General features: G+C 42.5%; 1 protein-coding gene across 3 annotated transcripts; it reads left to right on the forward strand.

The window, feature by feature from the left end:
- The first annotated feature begins 371 nt into the window (after positions 1-371).
- On the forward strand, positions 372-24,627 carry NOCT (nocturnin). 3 transcript variants are annotated; one of them, XM_077815232.1, is made up of 3 exons: positions 372-1,091; positions 20,893-21,162; positions 22,506-24,627. In XM_077815232.1, the coding sequence occupies exons 1-3, from the start codon at positions 833-835 to the stop codon at positions 23,339-23,341; spliced, it is 1,365 nt and encodes a 454-aa protein (XP_077671358.1). In that variant the 5' UTR covers positions 372-832; the 3' UTR covers positions 23,342-24,627. The 3 variants fall into 3 exon arrangements, with proteins under 3 accessions (XP_077671358.1, XP_077671360.1, XP_077671359.1); XM_077815234.1 differs by having other exon boundaries at positions 376-740; XM_077815233.1 differs by lacking the exon at positions 372-1,091 and adding an exon at positions 16,504-16,773.

Genomic DNA, 24,627 nt, shown 5'->3' on the forward strand with positions numbered 1-24,627 from the left:
AGGGATCCAAGTCAGGGCATACACAGGAGAGAGGGCTTTGTTGTAACAGAACATTTGGAAGAGTTGACTTTTCAAAGTCAGCGAATTTCCAGGGTGAGACACCATTTCTCTTCCTTTCCATCTAGTCTGCTGTAGCGCCCCCGCCGCAGGCTATTTATGCTCCCACCTTTACCCTACATCCCTCCCAGCCAGTCATTCCCCGCCGGGCCATCAGCTTCCTCTTTCTGTGTGGTTTTCTGTGTGATGTCAACTGCAGAGCATGGTTTCGGAAACCCTTTGCGAGCAAGCCCACGTCATCAAACGGCAGAGGGGGTGGACTGGAAATTGCCCAGCTCCAGGCAGGCTCACCAGCCCCCCTCCTCTCCAGCCAAAGGCCGCCTGAAGCCCGGTAACACCGGGCCACACGAGAGGAGTCCCAGCCCGTCGAGTCCAGGCTCGTTGCAGGGGAGCGGAGTCTGCGTGGAGCGTTCCCCGCCCCTGGGCTGAGCGCTGGCAGCTGCCGGATGTGTCGGAGGCGCTGGGAGCCGAGCTGGTTCCTTGGAGTCCCCGCCGCGGTGGGTGGGAGCTGGAGGCGCGGGTGATAACGGGAACTAGCTACTGCGTGGCTGGGGGCGGCCTTTGTTCCTGCCGTTTCTGCGCAGCGCAGCGCCGGCTCCTTCTCCCCCATGTGTACGTATGTGGCTTCCCAGTAACATCTGAGCGGCAGCTAACGCTAGAGGAGGAGCTCGCGGCAGCCGCAGGTGAGCTAACCCCGCACGCCGCGCCGGCAAGCCTTCCACCCTCACCAGCTTTTTGGTGCCCTCGTCTAGCTTTTCTGGGGGACAGCGGGATTATGTATCAGAGCCCTGCTAGGTCCCTGTGTTCGGCCCTGTCCACTCTCTGCTGTGCCCCTTGCACCACCCCCACCTCCTCCTCCTCGTCGTCCCTGCTGCTGCTCCGATCTCCTGTTCCGGTGAAGAGAGCGCTTTCCCCGCCTGCCCTCCTGGGCTCTTCCTCCTCTGCCGCGCCTCGCTGTGGTTGCTGTCACCAAGGGGCCTCGGCCGGCCAGTGCTCTGCAGCGGTAGGTCCAGGTGTTGCGAGTTCCCGAGCAGGTGAGTGTTTGGAATGTTCGGGGTCTGAAGCTTCCGTGGATGGAATGTGGGCATTAGAACGTTCTAATCCCGGCCAACGTAGGCTGGTTTTAAAGGAATACGGAGTGGATTTAAACAAAAACCTAATTTTTCTCTGAAAGATTAAAAAAAAAAAGTGTGTTTTTTAAATCAAAAAGAAAAGGAATACTTGTGGCACCTTAGAGACTAACCAATTTATGTGAGCATAAGCTTTCGTGAGCTCCAGCTCACTTCATCCTATGCATACTGTGGAAAATACAGAAGATGTTTATATACATACAAACCATGAAAAAATGGGTGTTTACCACTACAAAAGGTTTTCTCTCCCCCTACCCCACTCTCCTGCTGGTAATAGCTTATCTAAAGCAATCGCTCTCCTTACAAAGTGTATGATAAGCAAGGTGGGCCATTTCCAGCACAAATCCAGGGTTTAACAAGAACGTCTGAGGTTCGCTTCAGGTTGGGGGGCTGTCTACTGTCCGCTATTCCTGCCTACATGCCTCCAGCTTTCACCCTGACCACACCACACGATCCATTGTCTACAGCCAAGCTCTGCGATACACCCACATTTACTCCAACTCCTCAGACAGAGACAAACACCTACAAGATCTCTATCAAGCATTCTTACAACTACAATACCCACCTGTGGAAGTGAAGAAACAGACTGATAGAGCCAGAAGAGTTCCCAGAAGTCACCTACTACAGGACAGGCCTAACAAAGAAAATAACAGAACGCCACTAGCCGTCACCTTCAGCCCCCAACTAAAACCCCTCCAACGCATTATCAAGGATCTACAACCTATCCTGAAGGATGACCCAACACTCTCACAAATCTTGGGAGACAGGCCAGGCCTTGCCTACAGACAGCCCCCCAACCTGAAGCAAATACTCACCAGCAACCACATACCACACAACAGAACCACTAACCCAGGAACCTATCCTTGCAACAAAGCCCGTTGCCTACTGTGTCCACATACCTATTCAGGGGACACCATCATAGGGCCTAATCACATCAGCCACACTATCAGAGGCTCGTTCACCTGCACATCCACCAATGTGATATGTGCCAGCAATGCCTCTCTGCCATGTACATTGGTCAAACGGGACAGTCTCTACGTAAAAGAATAAATGGACACAAATCAGACGTCAAGAATTATAACATTCATAAACCAGTCGGAGAACACTTCAATCTCTCTGGTCACGCAATTACAGACATGAAAGTTGCGATATTACAACAGAAAAACTTCAAAACCAGACTCCAGCGAGAGACTGTAGAATTGGAACTCATTTGCAAATTGGATACAATTAACTGGCATAATGACTTAGCCACTCCCAGTCTCTAATTGTATCCAATTTGCAAATGAGTTCCAATTCTACAGTCTCTCGCTGGAGTCTGGTTTTGTACTGGAAATGGCGCACCTTGATTATACACATTGTAAGGAGAGTGATCACTTTAGATAAGCTATTACCAGCAGGAGAGTGGGGTAGAGGGAGAGAAAACCTTTTGTAGTGGTAAACACCCATTTTTTCATGGTTTGTATGTATATAAACATCTTCTGTATTTTCCACAGTATGCATACGATGAAGTGAGCTGTAGCTCACGAAAGCTTATGCTCAAATAAATTGGTTAGTCTCTAAAGTGCCACAAGTACTCCTTTTCTTTTTGAGAATGCAGACTAACACGGCTGTTACTCTGAAACCTTTTAAATCAAATTTACTTTTCATACTGATCGTTGATTTTTTTTATTTTCCACAATTTTGCCCGGTTGATTAAAATAATTTTTTCTTAGTTTTTTAGCTAATTTCCCTTTATGGCTGTCCATGTTTGAGCCAGGTGCTAATATGATTTTTAGTTGAAAACACTGTAGCAGAATTTATAAATCTTTCAAACTGTTATGTTTAAAAAAGGAATTTTTAAAAGATCCACAGAGACTTATGTTTCTTGGTCTTGCTAGAATCGTACTTCTTGCAACTTTAAATTTCCGGCCAGTGCTGCTCTTTAACATCTGAGTCACACTTATAAAACTCAAGATATTTAGAGTTAAAACTTCTTGGTACATCCTCACCCACTTCATGCCTGGGTATTGTGTCACAATATGGTTAAAAACATAAATGATCTGTTCTCAAACCTGATAATTCTTGTACACAAGCGGTGAAAGAGAAGATCAGACTGAATGCCCTATGTCTGAATTTGCTCACTTGAATGAATATACATATAAGACTTTGATCTAGCTTTTTTGCAGTTAGCATCCTGTAAAAAGCAAAAACAAAACATGTTTCTACATGCAATATTAGGCTTTGTTTAGACTAATAACTGTGCTGGTGTAATTAAAGTTACTCCAGTGGAAACTCCTAGTATAGTTGTGCTGCAGAGGTATAAAGTTTAATCAGGAAACAAATTATAGGAATGATATTCGGACTGTAAATCAGAGGTTCTCAACTTGTTTACCACTGTGGGGCGCATCCATACTATATATGCACGCACGCACGCACGCACGCGCGCGCACGCGCACACACACACACACACACACACACACACACACACACACACACACACACACACACACACACACACACTACCTCTACAAAAAACATACAAGGTTTAGTATTTATTATATGACAACAATACAATTCAAATCAATATAGTACCTTTCATTTAAACACTGGCAAATGTCTACAAAGAGCATTTTAAACTAGCAAAATAAGTCAAAACATTCACTATTCAAATTAATTTACTGTGAGGGTGGCATGGTATGGCATGATGTATTGTCACCCTCACTTCCATGCTGATAGCATGGCTGGGCTAAGCGCCCGGAGAGCGTGGCTGCGTAGCCTTCCTGCAAAGATGGGGAGCACTGCCCCCCATGCCCATGACAGTCCCCAGACTGCCCCCATCCCCAGCTAAGGAATACCCCCTATCACCCAACCCTCCTGGGACTGTCCCCCCAGCATCCAGCCCCCCAACACTGGGCTGGCACACATGCCTGCCCTGCAAAGACACGGTGCCCTGTCCAGGGCAGAACGGTTCCACCAGGAACTGCCACCTCCAGCATCCAGGCCCCCAACCCAGCAACTATCCCCATGCCCCCAAAGATTTGCCCCCCAGCACTCAACCCTCCCCCCCCATCCATGGACTGCCCCCAGCCACTAGTCCCCAACTAGAGTCTGTCGCACATGCACCGGTTGCACCCTCTTCCCATGCCTCTGTGCCCCCATCCCCATGCTCATTGGTCTTCTATCTTGGCTGCATATAGCTCAGCCATGTAGCCCACTCTGCCCACCTGCTGCTGAGGTCCTAGTGCTGGGGAGTCTACTCCAGCTGGGGTCACTGAACCTGCAATTCTGTGGAATTAAGGGATGCTGAGCCCTCCAGCCGATACTTCTGGGCCCAATCCTGCCAGGGGCTGATGCTGCGCCACCCCATTTTGGCACCCCACCCCTGCCGGCTCTGCGCCCACGGCAGGTGTCCCTCCCCTAGTTCCAGCCCTCAGGAGGTCATATGGGCTGCAGTTGTGTGCTGCTTGGGCTGCGGGTTGAGAATCATTGCTGTCAATACTTAAATTCATCAGTTTTTATAGTATGCTTGTTAAGGGGCTTATTCCTTCACCCACTTACTTCCCTGGTCCTTCTCGCATGAACAGAGAGCAACAATACCCGAAGTCCAAAGGTGCAAACAATTCGATGTTTATTGGGGTGAACTTCCAGCAAGCATGATTCCAGTTTCCTTCCTTAGTGTCCCCCTTCCCAGTTCTGACACCACAGAGTCTTACACCCGTGTCCCTGTTCCCATTCCTGCCCTTAGCCAAACATGATTCCAATTTCCTTACCCCCATTCCCTGTTCCCATTTCCCCCTTTAGCAAAACATGATTCCAATTTCCCCACCCCCATTCCCTATTCCCATTTTCCCCACACACACCCACCCACTCACTTCCTGATTGACTGCAGACTATATAGTAAAACTTGAGTTCAGCTTAGCTATACCTTAACCAATCATTTTCCTGAAATTTAACTAACCAATCCTAACATAGTGTAACATGATTATGTAACCAATTATATCCCACCACCTTGATTAGTTTACACCCAGCAAAATTAATTATACAGCAGACAGAAACAATCACAGAACCAGAGAGAGATTATACAGACAAACAATAGCAAAGTGGGAACTATAATGACAAAACAATACAGAAGTGAGGATTTCACATCCCAGCTATTGATAAGTGAGTTCTTGCCAGACAGGATGCTATCAGACTAAGTTTCCTTTTACATTTTCTAGGCACTTCCCTTTCTTTGGAGGTGATAGGCACTATCAGGACAGGATTGTATTCCTAACAGCCCAATAGTCACATTGAAATAAGGTGCTAGTTTGGCATGTGAGGATGTGACCGTTCACTTCCCAGTTTATGGCTGCCTCTGTTGCTTAGCCAAAGGCCTTAATCTAAGAACAGGGCCTCAGACTGTCACAGTAAGAGAAGGACCTTACACTGGCAGACAGTGATTTTGATTCTTTCTTTTATACCTCTAACTAGCCAAGTGATAAGAATACACCTAAATTCTTCTAGTACAGGCCTTTACCGACAAGCCTGAATAAGTGTATCCTAACAATGCTGACTATTTCGTTTTGGAGACTGATCCAACTCCTGATTAAGTCTGTGTCTTTCCACTGACTTCACTGGCAGTTGTATCAGTCTCACTTGTGCCCCAGTCATACAACCGGTTCTACCCAAGTGGACCAGTGCACCTGAATGGAACCCCATTAGTGGAGTAAACTGAAGGATTGAGTCTTAATCTTTGCTAATGGTGGCACTTGGCATATATTATTACTTTTGCTGAGCCCTGAAGATGTTCTATAAATCTATGGACAATAACACATTAAAAACCTAAATATCCTGATTCTTTCCCCCTGTTAAATTAATAATATTTTGAATTATCTTGGATTGGGGGCACAGGGTTGAGTTCTGCCAAAATAGACACGTCAAGTCTTGATCCTCACTAGGATATGGCCATTCAAGAGGGTCAGCACTAGAAGCTGATAGGTTGGATAAAAATCAATGTGTTTTTTTAATGAAAAAAATATATTTTTATTTTAAATTAAATACAAGCTTATTTTTAAAAAAATAAACCTATTTAAAATTAAATTTGAAATTGACAGCTTATGCTAAGGCCTCAACTACTTATAATCTATTAATAATTTAAATACAAAAAATATTAAGCAGTATATATTTGAGAGTATATAAGAGAGCTTTAAACTAGGAATTTGGGGGAGATGTCCAGGTAATCTCCGCGCCGGATTTTAGCATTGAGAGGAAAAAAAACGAAGTAAGAAAGGATACAGTCATGGGTAGGAGGAAGGGCAGTGTAGATACCAGTCTAATAGGTTATACTGGCTGTAGAATGACCATGCCTAATAGGGTACAGAATGTGAGTGAGGCCAAACAGCAAAAATTAGGATGTTTGTATACTAATGCGAGGAGCCTAGGTAACAAAATGGAGGAACTAGAGCTACCGGTGCAGAAAGTGAAACCAGATATTCTAGGGATAACAGAAACATGGTGGAATAGTAGTCATGACTGGACTACAGGTATTGAGGGGTATGTGCTGTTTAGGAAGACCGAAATAAAGGTAAAGGTGGTGGAGTAGCATTGTACATTGATGATGAGGTAGAATGTAAAGAAATAAGAAGCAATGAAATGGATATGACTGAGTCCGTCTGGGCAAAAATTGCATTGGGGAAGAAAACTATTAGAGCCTCCCCTGGGATAGTGCTTGGGGTGTGCTATAGACCGCCGGGATCTAATTTGGATATGGATAGAGCCCTTTTTAATGTTTTTAATAAAGTAAATACTAATGGAAACTGTGTGATCATGGGAGACTTTAACTTCCCAGATATAGACTGGAGGACGAGTGCTAGTAATAATAATAGGGGTCAGATTTTCCTAGATGCGATAGCTGATGGATTCCTTCATCAAGTAGTTGCTGAACTGACTAGAGGGGATGCCATTTTAGATTTGGTTTTGGTGAGTAGTGAGGACCTCATAGAAGAAATGGTTGTAGGGGATAGTCTTGGCTCAAGCGATCATGAGCTAATTCAGTTCAAACTGAACGGAAGGATTAACAAAAATAAATCTGCAACTAGGGTTTTTGATTTCAAAAGGGCTGACTTTCAAAAATTAAGGAAATTAGTTAGGGAAGTGGATTGGACTGAAGAATTTATAGATCTAAAGGTAGAGGAGGCCTGGGATTATTTTAAATCAAGGCTGCAGAAGCTATCGGAAGCCTGTATCCCAAGAAAGGGGAAAAAATTCATAGGCAGGAGTTGTAGACCAAGCTGGATGAACAAGCATCTCGAAGAGGTGATTAAGAAAAAGCAGAAAGCATACAGGCAGTGAAAGAAGGGAGGGATCAGCAAGGAAAGCTACCTTATTGAGGTCAGAACATGTAGGGATAAAGTGAGACAGGCTAAAAGTCAAGTAGAGTTGGACCTTGCAAAGGGAATTAAAACCAATAGTAAAAGGTTCTATAGTCATATAAATAAGAAGAAAACAAAGAAAGAAGAAGTGGGACCACTAAACACTGAGGATGGAGTGGAGGTCAAGGATAATCTAGGCATGGCCCAATATCTAAACAAATACTTTGCCTCAGTCTTTAATAAGACTAAAGAGGATCTTAGGGATAATGGTAGCATGACAAATGGGAAGGAGGATATGGAGGTAGACATTACCGTATTTGAGGTAGAAGCGAAACTCAAACAGCTTAATGGGACTAAATGGGGGGGGGGGGGGCCAGATAATCTTCACCCAAGAATATTAAAGGAATTGTCACATGAAATTGCAAGCCCATTAGCAAGAATTTTTAATGAATCTGTGAACTCAGGGGTTGTACCGTATGATTGGAGAATTGCTAACATAATTCCTATTTTTAAGAAAGGGAAAAAAAGTGATCCGGGTAATTATAGGCCTGTTAGTTTGACATCTGTAGTATGCAAGGTCGAGGAAAAAATTTTGAAGAAAAAGTAGTTAAGGACATTGAAGTCGATGGTAAATGGGACAAAATTCAACATGGTTTTACAAAAGGTAGATCGTGCCAAACGAACCTGATCTCCTTCTTTGAGAAAGTAACAGATTTTTTTAGACAAAGGAAACGCAGTGGATCTAATTTACCTAGATTTTAGTAAGGCATTTGATACCGTGCCACATGGGGAATTATTAGTTAAATTGGATAAGATGGGGATCAATAGGAAAATTGAAAGGTGGATAAGGAACTGGTTAAAGAGGAGACTACAACGGGTCGTACTGAAAGATGAACTGTCAGGCTGGCGGGAGGTTACCAGTGGAGTTCCTCAAGGATTGGTTTTGGGACCAATCTTATTTAATCTTTTTATTACTGACTTTGGTACAAAATGTGGGAGTGTGCTAATAAAGTTTGTGGATGATACAAAGCTGGGAGGTATTGCCAATTTAGCGAAGGACAGGGATATCCTACAGGAGGATCTGGATGACCTTGTAAACTGGAGTAATAGTAATAGGATGAAATTTAATAGTGAGAAGTGTAAGGTCATGCATTTAGGGATTAATAACAAGAATTTTAGTTATAAGCTTGGGACGTATCAATTAGAAGTAACAGAGGAGGAAAAGGACCTTGGAGTATTGGTTGATCATAGGATGACTATGAGCTGCCAATGTGATATGGCCGTGAAAAAAGCTAACGTGGTCTTGGGATGCATCAGGAGAGGTATTTCCAGTAGGGATAAGGAGGTTTTAGTACCGTTATACTAGGCACTGGTGAGACCTCACCTGGAATATTGTGTGCAGTTCTGGTCTCCCATGTTTAAGAAGGATGAATTCAAACTGGAACAGGTACAGAGAAGGGCTACTAGGATGATCCAAGGAATGGAAAACATGTCTTATGAAAGGAGACTCAAGGAGCTTGGCTTGTTTAGCCTAACTAAAAGAAGGTTGAGGGGAGATATGATTGTTCTCTATAAATATATCAGAGGGATAAATACCGGAGAGGGAGAGGAATTATTTAAGCTCAGTACCAATGTGGACACAAGAACAAATGGATATAAACTGGCCACCAGGAAATTTAGACTAGAAATTAGACGAAGGTTTCTAACCATCAGAGGAGTGAAGTTTTGGAATAGCCTTCCAAGGGAAGCAGTGGGGGCAAAAGATCTATTTGGCTTTAAGATTAAACTCGATAAGTTTATGGAGGAGATGGTATGATGGGATAACATGGTTTTGGAAATTAAATATTCATGATAAATAGGCCCAATGGCCTGTGATGGGATATTAGATGGGTTGGGATCTGAGTTACCCAGGAAAGAATTTTCTGTAGTATCTGGCTGATGAATCTTGCCCATATGCTCAGGGTTTAGCTGATTGCCATATTTGGGGTCGGGAAGGAATTTTCCTCCGGGACAGATTGGAAGAGGCCCTGGAGGTTTTTTGCTTTCCTCTGTAGCATGGGGCATGGGTCACTTGCTGGAGGATTCTCTGCTCCTTGAAGTCTTTAAACTCTGATTTGAGGACTTCAATAGCACAGATATACATGTGAGGTTTTTTGCAGGAGTGGTGGGTGAAATTCTGTGGCCTGCGCTGTGCAGGAGGTCAGACTAGATGATCATAATGGTTCCTTCTGACCTAAATATCTATGAATCTATGAATATTTGCTGCCATTACTTTAAAGAAAGCTGAAGCACTGAACTAGTGGAAGTACTAGAACTGACTAAGCATCTGGAGCTAGAGTTCGTTGAATTAGTAACCCAGCTTTTGTCAGCAGTAGCTTCTTCTGCAGATGCAGAAAGAAGATTTTCTTCATTTCAGTTCTGTGACCAGTTGAGTCAAAGGTAAGAAACCAATGTGAGCTGAAAAAACAGGAAAGCTTTAAGAATCAAATGTAAGAATAAAACTGGGTGTGAGAGGATGAGATCTACTATTTCTAAAATTTTGAAGGACATGGTGAATAGAAATAACCAGTTAAGTTCACTAACTGCAGCTCCTACTTCCTTTGTTTAGTAAATCAGTTATTTTTAAATGCAAAACATGTTTTGATACTTTTTCTTATGTATCCAGCACATTTAAGGTAGTTTTCTTTAATAACAAAAAATTAAAATGCTGTTTAAGCATTTAAATTGAATTTGAATTTCCATTCATGCAGAACTTGACACAAATCAGAAGAAAGAAAATAATCTAATAAATAAGAAGTGCATCATTCACTATTTTCTAACATAAAAAATGAGAATCTGAATAAATAGAGATATAATTACTTAAACGTGTTAAGATATAGTGTATCCTGGATTGTAAAAAAAAAGCACAAAATTTAGTTCAAAGGCTATATTTACTTACAAATCAGCATGTTTTAATGGTTACCAAGCATGGAGAATCAGCCTCTCTTTAGAAAAATAAAAGTACTAATGCAAGATATGATTAAAATCAATTATGTAAATAAGATTTCCTGCTTGCTGATTTAAATTGATGATTTAAATCACTTTGACTTAAATCAATCCACAATGGAAGCTGAAGAATAAATTTGGTATTGTGCATCCAAGGGCTGTGGGACTTTAGAGCAGTTAACTGTTTCCTGCTGTAAATAAGTGGCCAATACATAGTTCCTCATACTGTGTAATTCACAGAGCAGCAGTTGGTTCAATTTAAGTCTGGGAGAGGCCAAATAACCTGGCTTCGGTGGTGCCATGCTCTTGTTGGAAGAAACAAGAGCCCATCTCTAGCAACCACAGTTACCAGAGTTTTCACAGGAAAAGCTGATCTCCTTTTGAAAATTCAGATTATCAGGGGTAAGTATGCTTTTCCTTCTAGATCTGCTACAGAAATTGTGCCTCACTTCACCTGGTAGGAGCAGAATTTGCATTATGACTGTTCTGAAATACACTATATTGCATAGTTGGAGAGCACTATAATTGCTCTCTTGCTGAAGACCTGGATCCTGACTGTTTCTCTTATACTAGTGTACCTCCATTGGCTTCAGTTATCCTAATTTACATGGGTTGCTGAATTGGGGATGAGGTGCATGATGATGTCCCCTCTAGTGGCACTGAGACCACTTAGAGATTAATGAGTCTGCTACAGCCTTAGCTAAGAGCCACGTGGCTTTAGCTCATGCAGTAGAGGCTCATATACTAAGCTCCAGAGGTCTCAGGTTGAGGTAAAGGTACTGAATTGGACTCTTATATACAAGATCAATTTTTCTGTGGTTGTTGGGATGAATCCTTATTAAATACACCCTTAATAAAAGGGATTAATTGTAGTGGTAGAAAAGAGTGTCTCTTACACCACACTCCTTTTTGAGGTGAGACCTACTAAAAGGGAGCACTCTAATAAACAAAAGAGAAAACTTTGACAAGAACTAGAAGAAAAAGGAAGCATGTCCCAAGCTTCAAAGGCTTCCCAGTTGATATCCCACACGAGCCCCACTTGTAATGCTGACAGACCCTGGTCGTTGGTGAGCAGGATTGAAGCTGGGACCTTTGACTGCATAAGCCACATGGCTTTTAGCTAAAGCTGTCAGATTCATTAATCTCTAAGTGGTCTCAGTGGGGACAGAACACCACACCCAGGAGGTGTGTGGGTTACATGGACACTATGAAGACAACACCTTGAAAGATAATGTATGGCTTAGGTGACTTCAGCTGCGATCTCCTCACATACCCTTGCACAGAAAGCAGCAACGTGATTGATGTTTTGAATAGTTTTGCCCAGGTTTGTCATTTCTGAGGCAAACCGGCACAGACTTGGTATAGGTGGAAAGGATTTCTGAAACTGCAGCCAGTTACTTGTGGGATGGGAGACATTAGAGAGAGCTGTGAGTCTAAAGTGGAAACAAAGGTTTCTTGTGTGAATTAGTATTCTCAGTTTAAAGAAACATTTGCTTTAGTTAAACATGTTTCACTCCAAATAGAAAATCTGTTTCTTATCTCCAAATTATCCATAATAACTTGTGTAATTGGTCTTGCATAACTAGCTGCCTGTGCCAGTTTGCACCCCAAGAGGTGGTCTAGTAATTAAACTCAGCCTCTTACAGTACAGGAATGACTTTTGTATTAACAAGTGGAATAGAAGGAAGAAACTATTCAAATCCCTGGTCGTTTACCATAAGTGCTGTTGAATAACCTGTTTTTTCTCTGGGCGCTCTACTGTGTTCTGTCAGTCTTACTGCCCAGAGAACTAGATCGGTGGGCTGAGACACAGACTATATTTTCAAGTCCAGCGCTTAGGGTTAAAGTTTTCAAAAGGGCCTGAGTGACTTAAGAGCCTATTGGCTTAGCTGTGCCAATTTAACCACTTAGATTCTCCTCAAACCTTTTTCTTGTACATGACACATTGTCCATCATGTTCAATTTAGGGGTAAAATTTTCCAGGATGCTTGAGGGATATTTTACTTGTGGTCTGATAATGTGGGCAGTGTGTTATGTACAAGACAAAGATCTGAGGAAAATCTAAGTTATGATCTGTGCATCGCATCACTGTGGAGAACACATCAGGGTAGATGTCAGGATAGTGATAGATATGTAAAATTATGGCTCTGGCTCTCAAATTTGAGACCAAGGATTATTTACCATTTTTTTCCAAAATTCACAGGACAGTCCCATTAAATGCTTTAACAATTAATCAGAATGTCTCTTTTTCTTTTCTTTTCGGCTCTGCTGTATTATTTCTGTCTGGGCTTCCCCCAAGGAACTCTTCAAACTATCAGGTTTCAGAGTAACAGCCGTGTTAGTCTGTATTCGCAAAAAGAAAAGGAGTACTTGTGGCACCTTAGAGACTAACCAATTTATTTGAGCATAAGCTTTTGTGAGCTACATGCATCCGATGAAGTGAGCTGTAGCTCACGAAAGCTTATGCTCAAATAAATTGGTTAGTCTCTAAGGTGCCACAAGTACTCCTTTTCTTTTTTCAAACTATCAGGCAGTTCAAAGGCAAAAACATTACATTGCAATTTAAAAGACTTTCTTGAAAGACATGATCAAAGTACAGCAAGAACTATGTTGAGACCTAAAATGCTGAATAAACATCAAGCAAAATATTTTGATATTGCCTCTAGAAAAAATGACTTAGAACTTAAAGATGTTGCGGTATCATTCTGCATACAATGTGTTTGCGGGGTTAGATTTGTTCACTGGTAAGATTTTAATTTATTATCCTAGACAAAATCTGTATACATTCTAGATCTCTTACTAGACACATGAACAGTATCTAATCTCAGCTACTTTTTAGGTTTGAACACAAAATAAATCTCTTTTGCCCTCTTAAATCTATTCACCTCTTTTGAATAAGTTTTCTCAAACTCTCCAAAAAATACTCACTTTGGGTCAAGACAAAACCTGAAAAACTTTCAGCCTAAGGTGACTTCTAAAAAGGTATGAATATATGTTCTGAGGTTATAATGAAAGTTCATTCACTGTAATCTCTATTGAAGTCATTTTTATGCCACTTTTTTCAGAGTAGCAGCCATGTTAGTCTGTATCTGCAAAAAGAAAAGGAGGACTTGTGGCACCTTAGATACTCACAAATGTATTTGAGCATAAGCTTTCGTGAGCTACAGCTCACTTCATCAGATGCAACTCACGAAAGCTTATCCTCAAATAAATTTGTTAGTCTCTAAGGTGCCACAAGTGCTCCTTTTCTTTTTATGCCACTGTTATAATAAAGAATACTTTCTAACATGATGAATGTTCAAGTTGCTCATCTTTTGGTACTAAAGCTGTCCACAAAGCCTGTATATTGACTAACAAGCATAAGAAAAAATTTCATTCAAGAATCTTTTTCTTGACTCAGTGTATTGGTCACTGTAATAGTTTATTTAGCTTAGCTCTTTACTATAAAAGTTCACTGTAACCACTTAACCAAAAATATTTTCCACGCTAGTCTTGATTGTTTGAAGCAATTCTGCCAGTGGCCACTAGATGTCCCTACTTGACTAGTTTGTTCAATAAAGAATGGTCATGTGATGTTAGAGCTTATATTTATGTACCTTTCACTATTTAACTTTGTTTACTGTATTGGCACTGGTGATTCCTAGCGGCTTAGCAGGTGCGTACGCAAGATAACTATTCTCTTTGTTTACTGTTTTGGAATTCTGTTGGAGTATTGCAAAACCTGTGCTCAACTTAAATGCTGAGCTCTTGGCAGTGCTTAATTTGTAATGAAAGAGGGGCCGGGACTCAAGCAATTTTCTTACTTTCATAACTGACACGCGAAGCCCATCGGGTCGGGGCTACAAACTGCCAGCTTAGAGGTGCTGGGTCTGAGTCCTAGCAAGCCCCATCACCAATTAAGCACTGTTCTTGGGTAATACTGGAAGTATTTAGAACCTTCCACATATGTACAAACTAGGAAATGTTTTATATAGTTAATCAGGTATCTGACAGCTGTAAGACAGCATCTCCATGTATTTCTGTGAGAAAGGACAGCATATATAGATAACCAGTTATTTTTGAATATATTTAAACTTGATGTTAATTTTAACAGCTGTATGGGGCTTTAAGTCCTACCAGAAGCTTTAAGTACCCAACCTGCTATATTCCTTCTAAACTACTACTAAATATCAGAATTTAAAAAATATGTTGTGTAATCTTATTTATCTCAATGCTAAACAAAAAATGAGAGAGCCAGTTCTCCAAAGAATCTGTTGGGGGAGAGGCATCCGCTTCCTCCAGTGTAGAAGGTCAGACCACTTTAATTATAAAAAAAGAAAGTATAGATCTGCTGCTTGATCAGGAGAAGCAATGGCTGAAATCCTTTATAGAAAAGTATTTCACTATCCAGATAATAATACTATAAGTAGAGGAAAGGCACAGTTGGGAAAGAATAGATTTAAAAAACAGCAACAAAAACCCAAACACCTAGACAACAGGAATGTATTTAAATAGGCAAGACATGATTTAAAATTTACACTGGAATACTAAAGCAGAAAGTTATTGAAATAGTCAGCTTTTTGGATCAGGGACTGTATTGTACTATATTTATACAGTGCTTAGTACAGTGGGACCTACTGTAGTAGAGAATAATAGTAGCACCAGAATCATTGGTGGTCATTCTAGAGAAAGTACAGAGGAAAGGTACGGTCAAAAAAAAGTGGAAAATGGTAAACATCATATCTACTCTTAGAGAACAAAAAGGGGAAGTTGTATTGAGGAATGATCCAGGCAGTGGTGCAAGTAGGACAGTATGGTACAGTATGCCGTACCATTAAGATATTTATTGCCGGTATGCCGGAAAGACACAGGAGCAGAACATGGGGCCTCCGGGCAGCCCCACACCAGCAGCTCCTTTGGCACGGCTGTACTGCCCCAGCCCCCAACCCTGTCTTCTGTGGGGCTGTACAGACCTCAGACAGGAGACGCAGCTGCATGGAAGGACTGGGGGTGGTACAGCCGCACCAGAGGAGCTGCTAGTGTGCGGCCACCCGGTGGCCCCACGTTCTGCTCCTTTCGCTGCTGCGGTTCTGGAGAGCGCTGCAGTTCCGAAGTCTGTATCCGGCGCAGTGGGAGGACAGAGATTCCCCCCAGCCCAGGTAACGTGGGATGGGGAGAACACAGGGGCCCTGGGCAGGGGGCAGGGAGGAGTCACGTGGGGGAGTTATGAGCCCCCCCTTTAGCTGGTGCCCCCCATTTATGTCCCTCCCATGCGTTGCCTATGCACCACTGTATCCAGGAAACTGCAGACCAGTAAGCTTAATACAGTTTCTGCTCTGCAAAGGTACTGGGTGGGAGGGGATGGAAGGGGTAGGAGATTGTACCATGTTTCTCTCTGTTTCCATATCAAATACGATCAGTTTATAAACTAAAAGGTGGGGAAGTGGGAGTTTTTAGTTGTCAGCCCTGCAGACTAATCCTGGGCTTTCAGAATCAAGATGATTTCTTTCCTTCTTGCACATCATCGAGGAGTAAAAGGCTCTGCAGATACAATTATGCTGTTAGTGACCTCTTGCAATTCCATAGCAAGCCCATTAAAGCCATGGGTATAACTATCTGAAATGACCAAAACCATTCTGTTGGTGTGAAAGAGAACAGAACCTTCTTAGCTGTTTTGACTCTGCAAGGCTAATATGAGTAGAAAGTTAACACTTTTTTTGTCATGAAAGACAGCAGGTGTGATTATACAAGAAGCAGATCTCATGGGTAAGAAGGTGCACTTTTATGTACTCTTAAGAGTAGAAGCACAATTTTAGTACTTTTTCTAGCAAGTAATGAAGCGGTCCCTTTGTAAGATCTGACATGAAAAACGGTAGTCAGAGAGGTGAATGGCAACTAGGGCTCTAGTCAAGCAAGTCATCATGACACTCTGGTTTTATAACAAGCTGAACAGAAAGTGGGTGAACATCTCTAGCCATTTTGTTTGGTTCCACATGGCCCTGGGAGTCAACCTAAAGATATTGGATTAGATTAAACTAAAATACTCATTAGGATTTAAAGGAACATGGTCATCTTGGGAAATTAGTCTTTTTTAAAAAAGTAACATTTAAGATTACCGTAGACCTTAGTTCCTCTTGTGCCGCTGTCACGTTGGGCAGTCCAGCTCCTCCGTTGATTATGGTCACTCGCTACTAGCGGTACTTCTTCCTAGGTGATGCCAGCACGTTCAGTATCCTCTGTGACGGTCTTCTGCCCATTCTTCCTGGGCCTTTCTCGCTTTCTTTCCTCCCTGGGTAAGTTCAGATGGGGGATAATATGTGACTTTTCCCCGCAAGTTGATCAGTTTGCCTAGACACCAGATGCTGTCAGATGTCCAGTGTAATTGTTCCCTCGTTGTGTTCCTGGGCACTCTTTTAAACATACTTATTGTGGTTTTACAATGGCAGTGGGACTCCAGCATGCGGGTGGCTTCTGACACGACTTCACACACCTTTGTTTGGGTCCTGTCACTACGGGGAGGTGCTGGGAGTACTGCCTCCCCAGTCAGAGCACCTGGCACGCTGTTCAGAATGCCTGCTATCCTGACCTCTTGGCAGCAGGCTCCAGTCTCTGCTTTCTGTCCCTGCACTGGGCAGAGCTGGGCCCAGAAAGCTACCTCCAAAGGAGCACCAAAGATGGGGAGGGTCTTCCATGGGCCATGTGGAAGAAGAATGGGTGGAGGGAGTGCTGTGGCTAGCCGTGGGACATGTGGGCAGAAGAGGACTGCAGGGCAAAAGGGGGGCACAGATTTTGCAGGGTACAGGTGAAAAGGCTGCCTGCAGGGATCGCGTTACTAGGGATTGTGGAGTACGGTAGGGTGGGAATCATTGGCGCTAGACGGCTGTTGGGGGCCTATGGTGGGGTAGTGAGAAGTGCTATGGGAGCAGAAGTAAAATGTTCACAATCAGAAGCGATGTGGGGGTAACTGGGCAGACAGACTTTGAGGGGAAAAGAACCAAAGGTGGGGAGGGGTGGGAGAGGGAGAGAGAGTCAATGAGAGCACCTAGCTGCCCAGCATTTCAGAGCAAGTTAGGGTCTAACCTCCTACTCTGATCGCTGAAGGCTTTAGCCTGGGTAAATAAGTAACCCTACTCCTCGTTCTCGAGGCAGAGTGCATAATAAGCACCCTCTTGGTCAAAGGTACAGTGCTATGTATGAAATAAGCTCTGACTGAAATTTATCTGCTGGGCTTATTCCCTAGAACTCAGTTAATGGATTTCCGCCATGACCTCAGACTGTAATGGGGGAAAAATTCTAACTCTACACCCCTGAATAACACTCTTCCCTTTTCTCCCTCAGCCAAAATGAACAATGTAGCTGTCTAACCTGCAACTATCCCTCTGTTAATAAGCAAAACAGGGGGCCAACATCTGACAGGATTCCCACCTCCTGCTGCTTAGGTTCTGTCACTGCAGAGAAGCAGCACTGGCTGGGGAGTCAAGAGATCGGAGTTCTGTTCCTAACTGTGCCACTGACCTGCTGTGCAACCTTGGATGAGTCTCTTCCCCACCAACCGTCGGTCTGTCTTGTTTGTTTAGACAGCAAGCCCTTTAGGTCAGGGATGGGCTGCTTCTACAGTGCCCCGCACAACAGGCCTCAGTCTTGGCTGGGGTCTTCGGGGCTATTGTGATATAAAGTAACCTCGCCTGATAAAGTTCTGAAGCCAGAAATGTAAATTCTGTTGCTGATACGGTGCTTGGAAGGGGCAGGGGAAGATGAACTGTTTAATGAGCAGAAAGTACAGGGCCTATAAAGCAAGGTCCATCTCTCTGATCTATGTCTGAGGCTAGAATGGGTGAATTGGCATTCTTTTGTGTGGTTTTGGAGGAGGGAATATCCATCTGCATATTCACCCTCTTCAAGGTGGGTTTAGCTGTAGTAGGAAATTCTTGAAAGTAATTTACAGTACATAACGTGGTAGTATACTAATAGTAGAGTCCTTTTAAAATAACCAATGTAGAGTTGGTTGTAAAAGACTGGAATACAAATTTCTTGTGGCCTCCAAATAGCATCCGTTCTGGTGCTCCAAAAATGAAGTACCTTTCGAACATGCACATTGTGCATGTAAATCCTGAGTACCCACTTTGGAAGGTTTGGCCCCTGAAACTTTCCTCTTCGTTGCTGTAGAGCAAGATGCTGCTACTGGCTGCATCGTTAAAATAAAAGGACACCATATAAATACCTAGGTGAAAAGTATTTGACTTATCTGACTTTAAAATCTACTAAGAATTTTTTTTCTCTAATGGAAGATATGTAGGTGGTGAGGGGCTTGTCAGATGCATTCTTAATTCTGGAGAAGCTGAACTTTTTAGAGGTATATCTCAAAAGAATATTTATGAGACAGGAGTCCTAAAACAAGCTGTCCTGAAGCTGTGCAATTCAGATCTCAGAGTATATGAGGAACTATGAATTTATCTGCTTCTCCAGATAAACTTCCACAGCCATAATTGCAGAGAGAGGTTATGTAACGTATGCTCATGTACTCCCCTCCTCAGAGGGAAGAGCAGAGACTACTTATTTAGAGGCTTCCACTGGTTTTGTTGTCGAAGTTTCCAGGAAGGGAGCAACAGTTCCTTAAATGGAATAAGTAGGATAGTGGAAAGCAAAACTCAGTAGCTCTGTACAACGTAGGAGAAACATGATGTAAAATATTTATAAGAATTTTCATAGGGAACCCTGAAACATAGTAGGCTTGGTGGTTCTTTAGCCCATATCTAGGATGAAGGTTGGATATGCAGCTCATACTCAGGCTCTTCAAGCTTCTGAAGTTTTCAGTCCCTTCCCTGCAACCACTTTATTTTTGCTCAAGTTTAAAATGTACCTTCTCCCCTGAGGTTTGTGTTGCAAAGTGAACAATGCTGTCTGTACAGTGCATTGGTGTGGTGACAGGGAGCTGGCTGGAACATTCAGAGTGATGCTCTAAATCTGGTAGAGCAGTGACTTGAGTCTGGGGTTCCCACGTACCAGGCCAATACCCCAGCCACCAGGCTATAGAGTGGGAGAGAGTGTCATCAGAAGTGACTGGTACCCCCAAAACATCTACCTAAATCAAAGGCGCTGGTTTTGCTCCAAAACCAACCATTTTGGCACAATTCAGTTTTTGCAAAACAGTTCAAAAGGCTTTGGTTTTTTTTCTATCGCGGAATGAAAATACACTTCTAAACCTCAAGTTGCAGTGTCTTCTTCCAGCCAGCTCTAATGATGACACAAGTTAGTTGGGAAATTTATGAATGTCTTCTACCTCCCGAGGGAATCCCAGAATTTAAATAACTTCTGATTGTAGCAGTTGCCATGTTAGCATAACTTTTCTCCTGAACATTACTAGGGCAAATGTTACATTTTTTCACACCCTGGGCAATCCCACTGATGTATGAGGTACAAGACAAGGCAGAACTTTGCTTTCACAAAGTTAGCAGCACCTTTCATAGCTACTGGTCCTTGCTGCATCTTCTGACGAAAGCATTTCACTTCTAAGAAATTTCCTATACTTCATTCTATTGCCTCTATTTTCTTGAATTGTCTGAGATGGAAGGCTACAGTATGGAGAATACTCTTAGCAGTTTGCACAGCTATGATAGGGTTGTGTGTTCACACACCCAACTTTTCTGTGGCTGGTTTACGATGGAGATCAACACAGTGAGTCAACCCTATTTGTCAGATTTTTACACTGTGCCCGCGCAATGTGAATAAAATCCTCTAGACAAAGCTACATAAGGAAATGGATGGAAAAATTGAAGATCATTTAATTTGGTCCTATTTGGTTCAAAAGCTGAAAAGAATTGTCATGACAAAACATTTTTGGAGAATCATGCTAATAGGGGGAGGGAGGATCTTGAAGCCAGTTTCTGCTGGTCTCTTGGTTTCTGTCCAAGAATAAATAGTCCCAGGAACCAGCAGACCTGTTCGTTACATACCTCGCAACCTGGCAAGACCCAGATATGGGCCACTATGTGACAAAGATCTACAATGAGGGACAAAAAATATGATTTATGCAGGAAACTTAAAGTGCTGTGGGATTCCTTGTTTATGAATGCATTTATTTGTAACTTAAATCTAATTATTAGCCGTAGTATTCATTGTGGAGTTTTTAAAAATTATAGTGCCTAGTCAGTTCCCCTTAAGATGCTATGAAGATGTAAGAAAACATAACTTTGAGAGAACCCTTGCTGTCTTTTTTGATTATGTGCTGCAGCCCTTTGAAACATTCCCATACAGTGAGGGGCAAATGTCAGAAGTTTCTGGACTTTTTGCAGTACTACCATCGATTCACTAGCCTACTCTGGTTTGGGAGGTGAAAGATCGACCCTGTATTTGAAAATAGGGAGGGGGAGTTCATCATACCTGATGCTGAACTGTCACTTCCTTCTTTCCAGCGTGTTCCATGGGAAACAGTACGAGCAGGCTATATAGCGCTCTTGCTAAGACGTTGAATAGCAGTGCTGCCTCCCAGCATCGGGAATACTTGGAACAGTCAGACTCTGAGCAGGTGGATCCCATAGATCCTAAAGATCTGCTTCAGGAATGCCAAGCAGTTCTTCAAAAACGCCCTCCCCGACTCCAGAGAGACTTTGTGGACCTGAGGGCAGATTCTACCAGCACCCATCGTCCCATTAGGGTCATGCAGTGGAACATTCTTGCGCAAGGTATGAACCTCATATAAATCTCCAACTTGAGGCAGTCCCCTTGGAGCTAAATGCTGTTAAAAATTAATTGTATATATATTTTTTAATGTAGATATAGTGTGTTTGCACAGAGTACAAATATATGGAATTGGGAGGGTTAGGGTAGAGGCAAGTGTAATTCGGAAGAAATAGCAAAAATAGAAAACTTCTGGGTCTGAATTCATGTGACCTTCCCTGCACAACAGTCACACAAATATTTCCTTTTCTTGTACTTATAAAACTGAAGCTACTTCTCCTGTCTCCCCATCTTTATGTGAATACAAGGCATCTCCTATTACATTGAGATGCACCCCAGTATTGGATCCTTAGTGACCTCCAAAAAGTAGACTTGCCCTCTATAATTCTTCTTCTGAAGTTGACTTAACACATTCAGATCATCCTGTGGCAATGTATTCACAAAAAAAACTAGTTAAACTTGGTTCAGAGTTCCAGGAATTTTTTCATTTATCTTGATTATTGCTACTTGGAAAAGCACATTTGAAGTGGAATAATTGACAGGAATAATTATGTTTATAGTGGTATTTTCCACATTGTGCACTCAGTGCCGAGGGTTAAACTGGGCACATCGGCCTCATCTCCCCTTCTCTCTGCACAGGTTTTTTTTTAAACTTTTGAAAAGACTATATTGAGATTAAGAATATTGTCAAATAGCTCTCCTATCTGGAGTCCTTTCTGCCTTGTAACACCTTCCAGATGATAGAGTAAATGCAATAGCATGGAAGAGACTTAACAAGAAACACTACAAGGTGACGTAGCAGCCACATGTACTAATCTAGTTTAAAGCAACTTGTAATTTTTTGGGGTGCCCTGTGTGACACACTTCTTTACAAGGGCCTCGGTGTGTAGAGGTTGTTTATATTTTTCTTACCAGGCACTTCTGAAAATCACACCCCTTTAAGGCATCTCAGATTGGGCATCCAAAATCAGTAGTCACTCCTGAAAATTGTGACCACAAGTACTTGTAACTGGGTATTTTGGAGCCACAGCTCCAATCCAGTCTGGTATCCATGGCCTCGGTGTATGCCACAACTTTTGCACACATGTATCCTACAAAGCAAGGTAATAAATTCTCATGGCAAAGGGAAGACAATAGGTCCTATAAATCACACTTAATTTTAACTTAACCCTTAAATCCATTTGGGGTTAGGTCCAGATTTTGAGTAGAAATCTGCATACTACTTACCCGTAGCTGGCAGTATGTTTACAAGGGAGTCCCTTATTTTCACAGGCCCATGCAAGTCTAAGTTAGGAAGAGGCTGGTTTGCTCTGGCAATTAATAGGTACTGATGGATTTTTCATTCCAGCTCTTGGAGAAGGCAAGGACAACTTCATTCAGTGCCCCATGGAAGCTCTCAAGTGGGAAGAAAGGAAGTGCCTCATTCTGGAGGAAATCCTTGCATACCAACCAGACATTTTGTGCTTGCAAGAAGTGGACCATTATTTTGATACCTTTCAGCCACTCCTTAGTCGGCTAGGCTACCAGTGTACTTTCTTCCCTAAGCCATGGTCCCCCTGTTTAGATGTGGAACATAATAACGGACCAGATGGCTGTGCCTTGTTTTTTCTCAAGGACCGCTTTACATTGACCAACAGTGTTAATATCCGTCTGACTGCAATGAAGCTAAAAACCAACCAAGTGGCCATAGCCCAGACGCTGAGATGCAGTGAAACTGGGAAGCTGTTCTGCATTGCAGTCACTCATCTGAAAGCCCGTACAGGTTGGGAGAGATTTCGATCAGCACAAGGCTGCGATCTTCTACAGAACCTAAAAAATATTACCCAAGGAGCAGAGATCCCTCTAATAATTTGTGGAGACTTCAATGCAGAGCCCACCGAAGAAGTTTACAAGGAATTCTCTACTTCCAGTCTCAACCTGAATAGTGCTTACAAGCTGCTGAGTGTAGATGGGCAATCAGAGCCTCCTTACACTACATGGAAGATCCGGCCCTCTGGAGAGTGCAGGCACACACTGGATTATATCTGGTATTCCCAGCATGCCTTAAATGTAAACTCTGCTCTTGGCCTGCTGACTGAAGAACAAATTGGACCCAACAGGCTGCCATCCTTCAATTACCCTTCAGACCACCTGTCTTTGGTGTGTGACTTCAGCTTTAATCAAGACCCTGACAGGCTTTTATAACTTGTTTAAACTCCATATGGTATTGCAGTGTCTTAACTTGCCATTTTTAAGGAAACTTTTGATGAGGTTGGATTTACTTAAGGATGGGGGTATATGGATGACTTAATATATTTTCAGGCATGTACGTGGAAGTAACTTTGATATTCAAACCTTATAATTCGAAGCCTCCAAAGGAGGGGAAAGGAGTTGACTGCCAGTTTTTGAGTTGCGATGGTTTTGTTCAATGTGTGCTCTGCCACATCTTACTTTGAAAGTTGGAGGGGAAACTCCGTTCTTTCTCCTTTCATTAACTCCTTTGTCTAAGGACTGGATCAATCCTGAAATGAATGTTCAGGCCTTAAGTTTTCAAGCTAAGAATTCAGTGAATATGTAAACAAACAAAATTAGCATGCTGTCAGGGCAAGTTTTAATGTTTCCCATTGGTGCGCACACAAGGGTAAGACGCTTGACTATATAAGTGTTTTTATTTATTTTTATATTGATGTGTAAGCAATGCAATTGACCAAGTTGTGTGAAGTCTAAATGTAGGAAACTTAATACATTTCAGACACCACAAGCAGATCTAGGAAGGCCCTAGTAATTCTGAAATGATTTTGAGATGGGAGAATTAATCTGTGTTTAAGAACTGATAGGAGCTTCCATAGAGCATGTAATGTGATGCAAAGCCTACTCCAGTAGAAGTGCCTAAGAGAGGAGACGTGACCATAGTGGATGATGTAGTAGCCCCTTCAGTTCTGCAGAAAATATGCCTGCATCAATGCATATATGGCCTATAGAGACACAAAGCTGGAACTACTATCTTCCCTGCACTTCCTTTCAAAGGACACACTTAATCCAGGAATATTTTGCCTGTCAGTTTAGTGCCACACATTGCTGAACGGTTTAAATTTAGAGTCTTATTTAGTCTTGTCATAGTTCTACTAACTGTTTGGATAAAGGTCTGATCTTCATGTTAAGCCCCACTCCCCCTGCCTTTTTTTGTGTATGTAGCATTGTATTTTGAAGACTTAACACTGACATTTTTAGAAAATGATAAACTTAATGTACTGAGGGGGACTGATGGCTCTGCCTCTGCCATTATAAAACACAGGACAAAAAGGGTTGGCAGCAGTCCTGAGTTGCTCTTTTCTGTGGGTAACTGGAACTCTAGCAATGCATTTGAACTATGGGAGGGAGAAAAATATTAGTATAAGCAGCTCTTGCCAGCCTTGGGGAGTGCTTTTCTTCACCAAGAAGGCCCTGTAGCTATGGGTTGTGAATACAGCAGTGATGGTTTTTGTTAAAGT

Source organism: Eretmochelys imbricata, chromosome 4 (assembly GCF_965152235.1).
Source record: "Eretmochelys imbricata isolate rEreImb1 chromosome 4, rEreImb1.hap1, whole genome shotgun sequence".
Lineage (NCBI taxonomy): Eukaryota > Metazoa > Chordata > Testudines > Cheloniidae > Eretmochelys > Eretmochelys imbricata.

Coding starts and splice junctions, on each gene's coding strand:
- NOCT (XM_077815232.1), top strand. CDS start 833: ATGTATCAGAGCCCTGCTAGGTCCCTGTGTTCGGCCCTGTCCACTCTC. Junction 1,092..20,892: donor TGTTGCGAGTTCCCGAGCAG/GTGAGTGTTTGG, acceptor CCTTCTTTCCAG/CGTGTTCCATGGGAAACAGT. Junction 21,163..22,505: donor GTGGAACATTCTTGCGCAAG/GTATGAACCTCA, acceptor TTTTCATTCCAG/CTCTTGGAGAAGGCAAGGAC.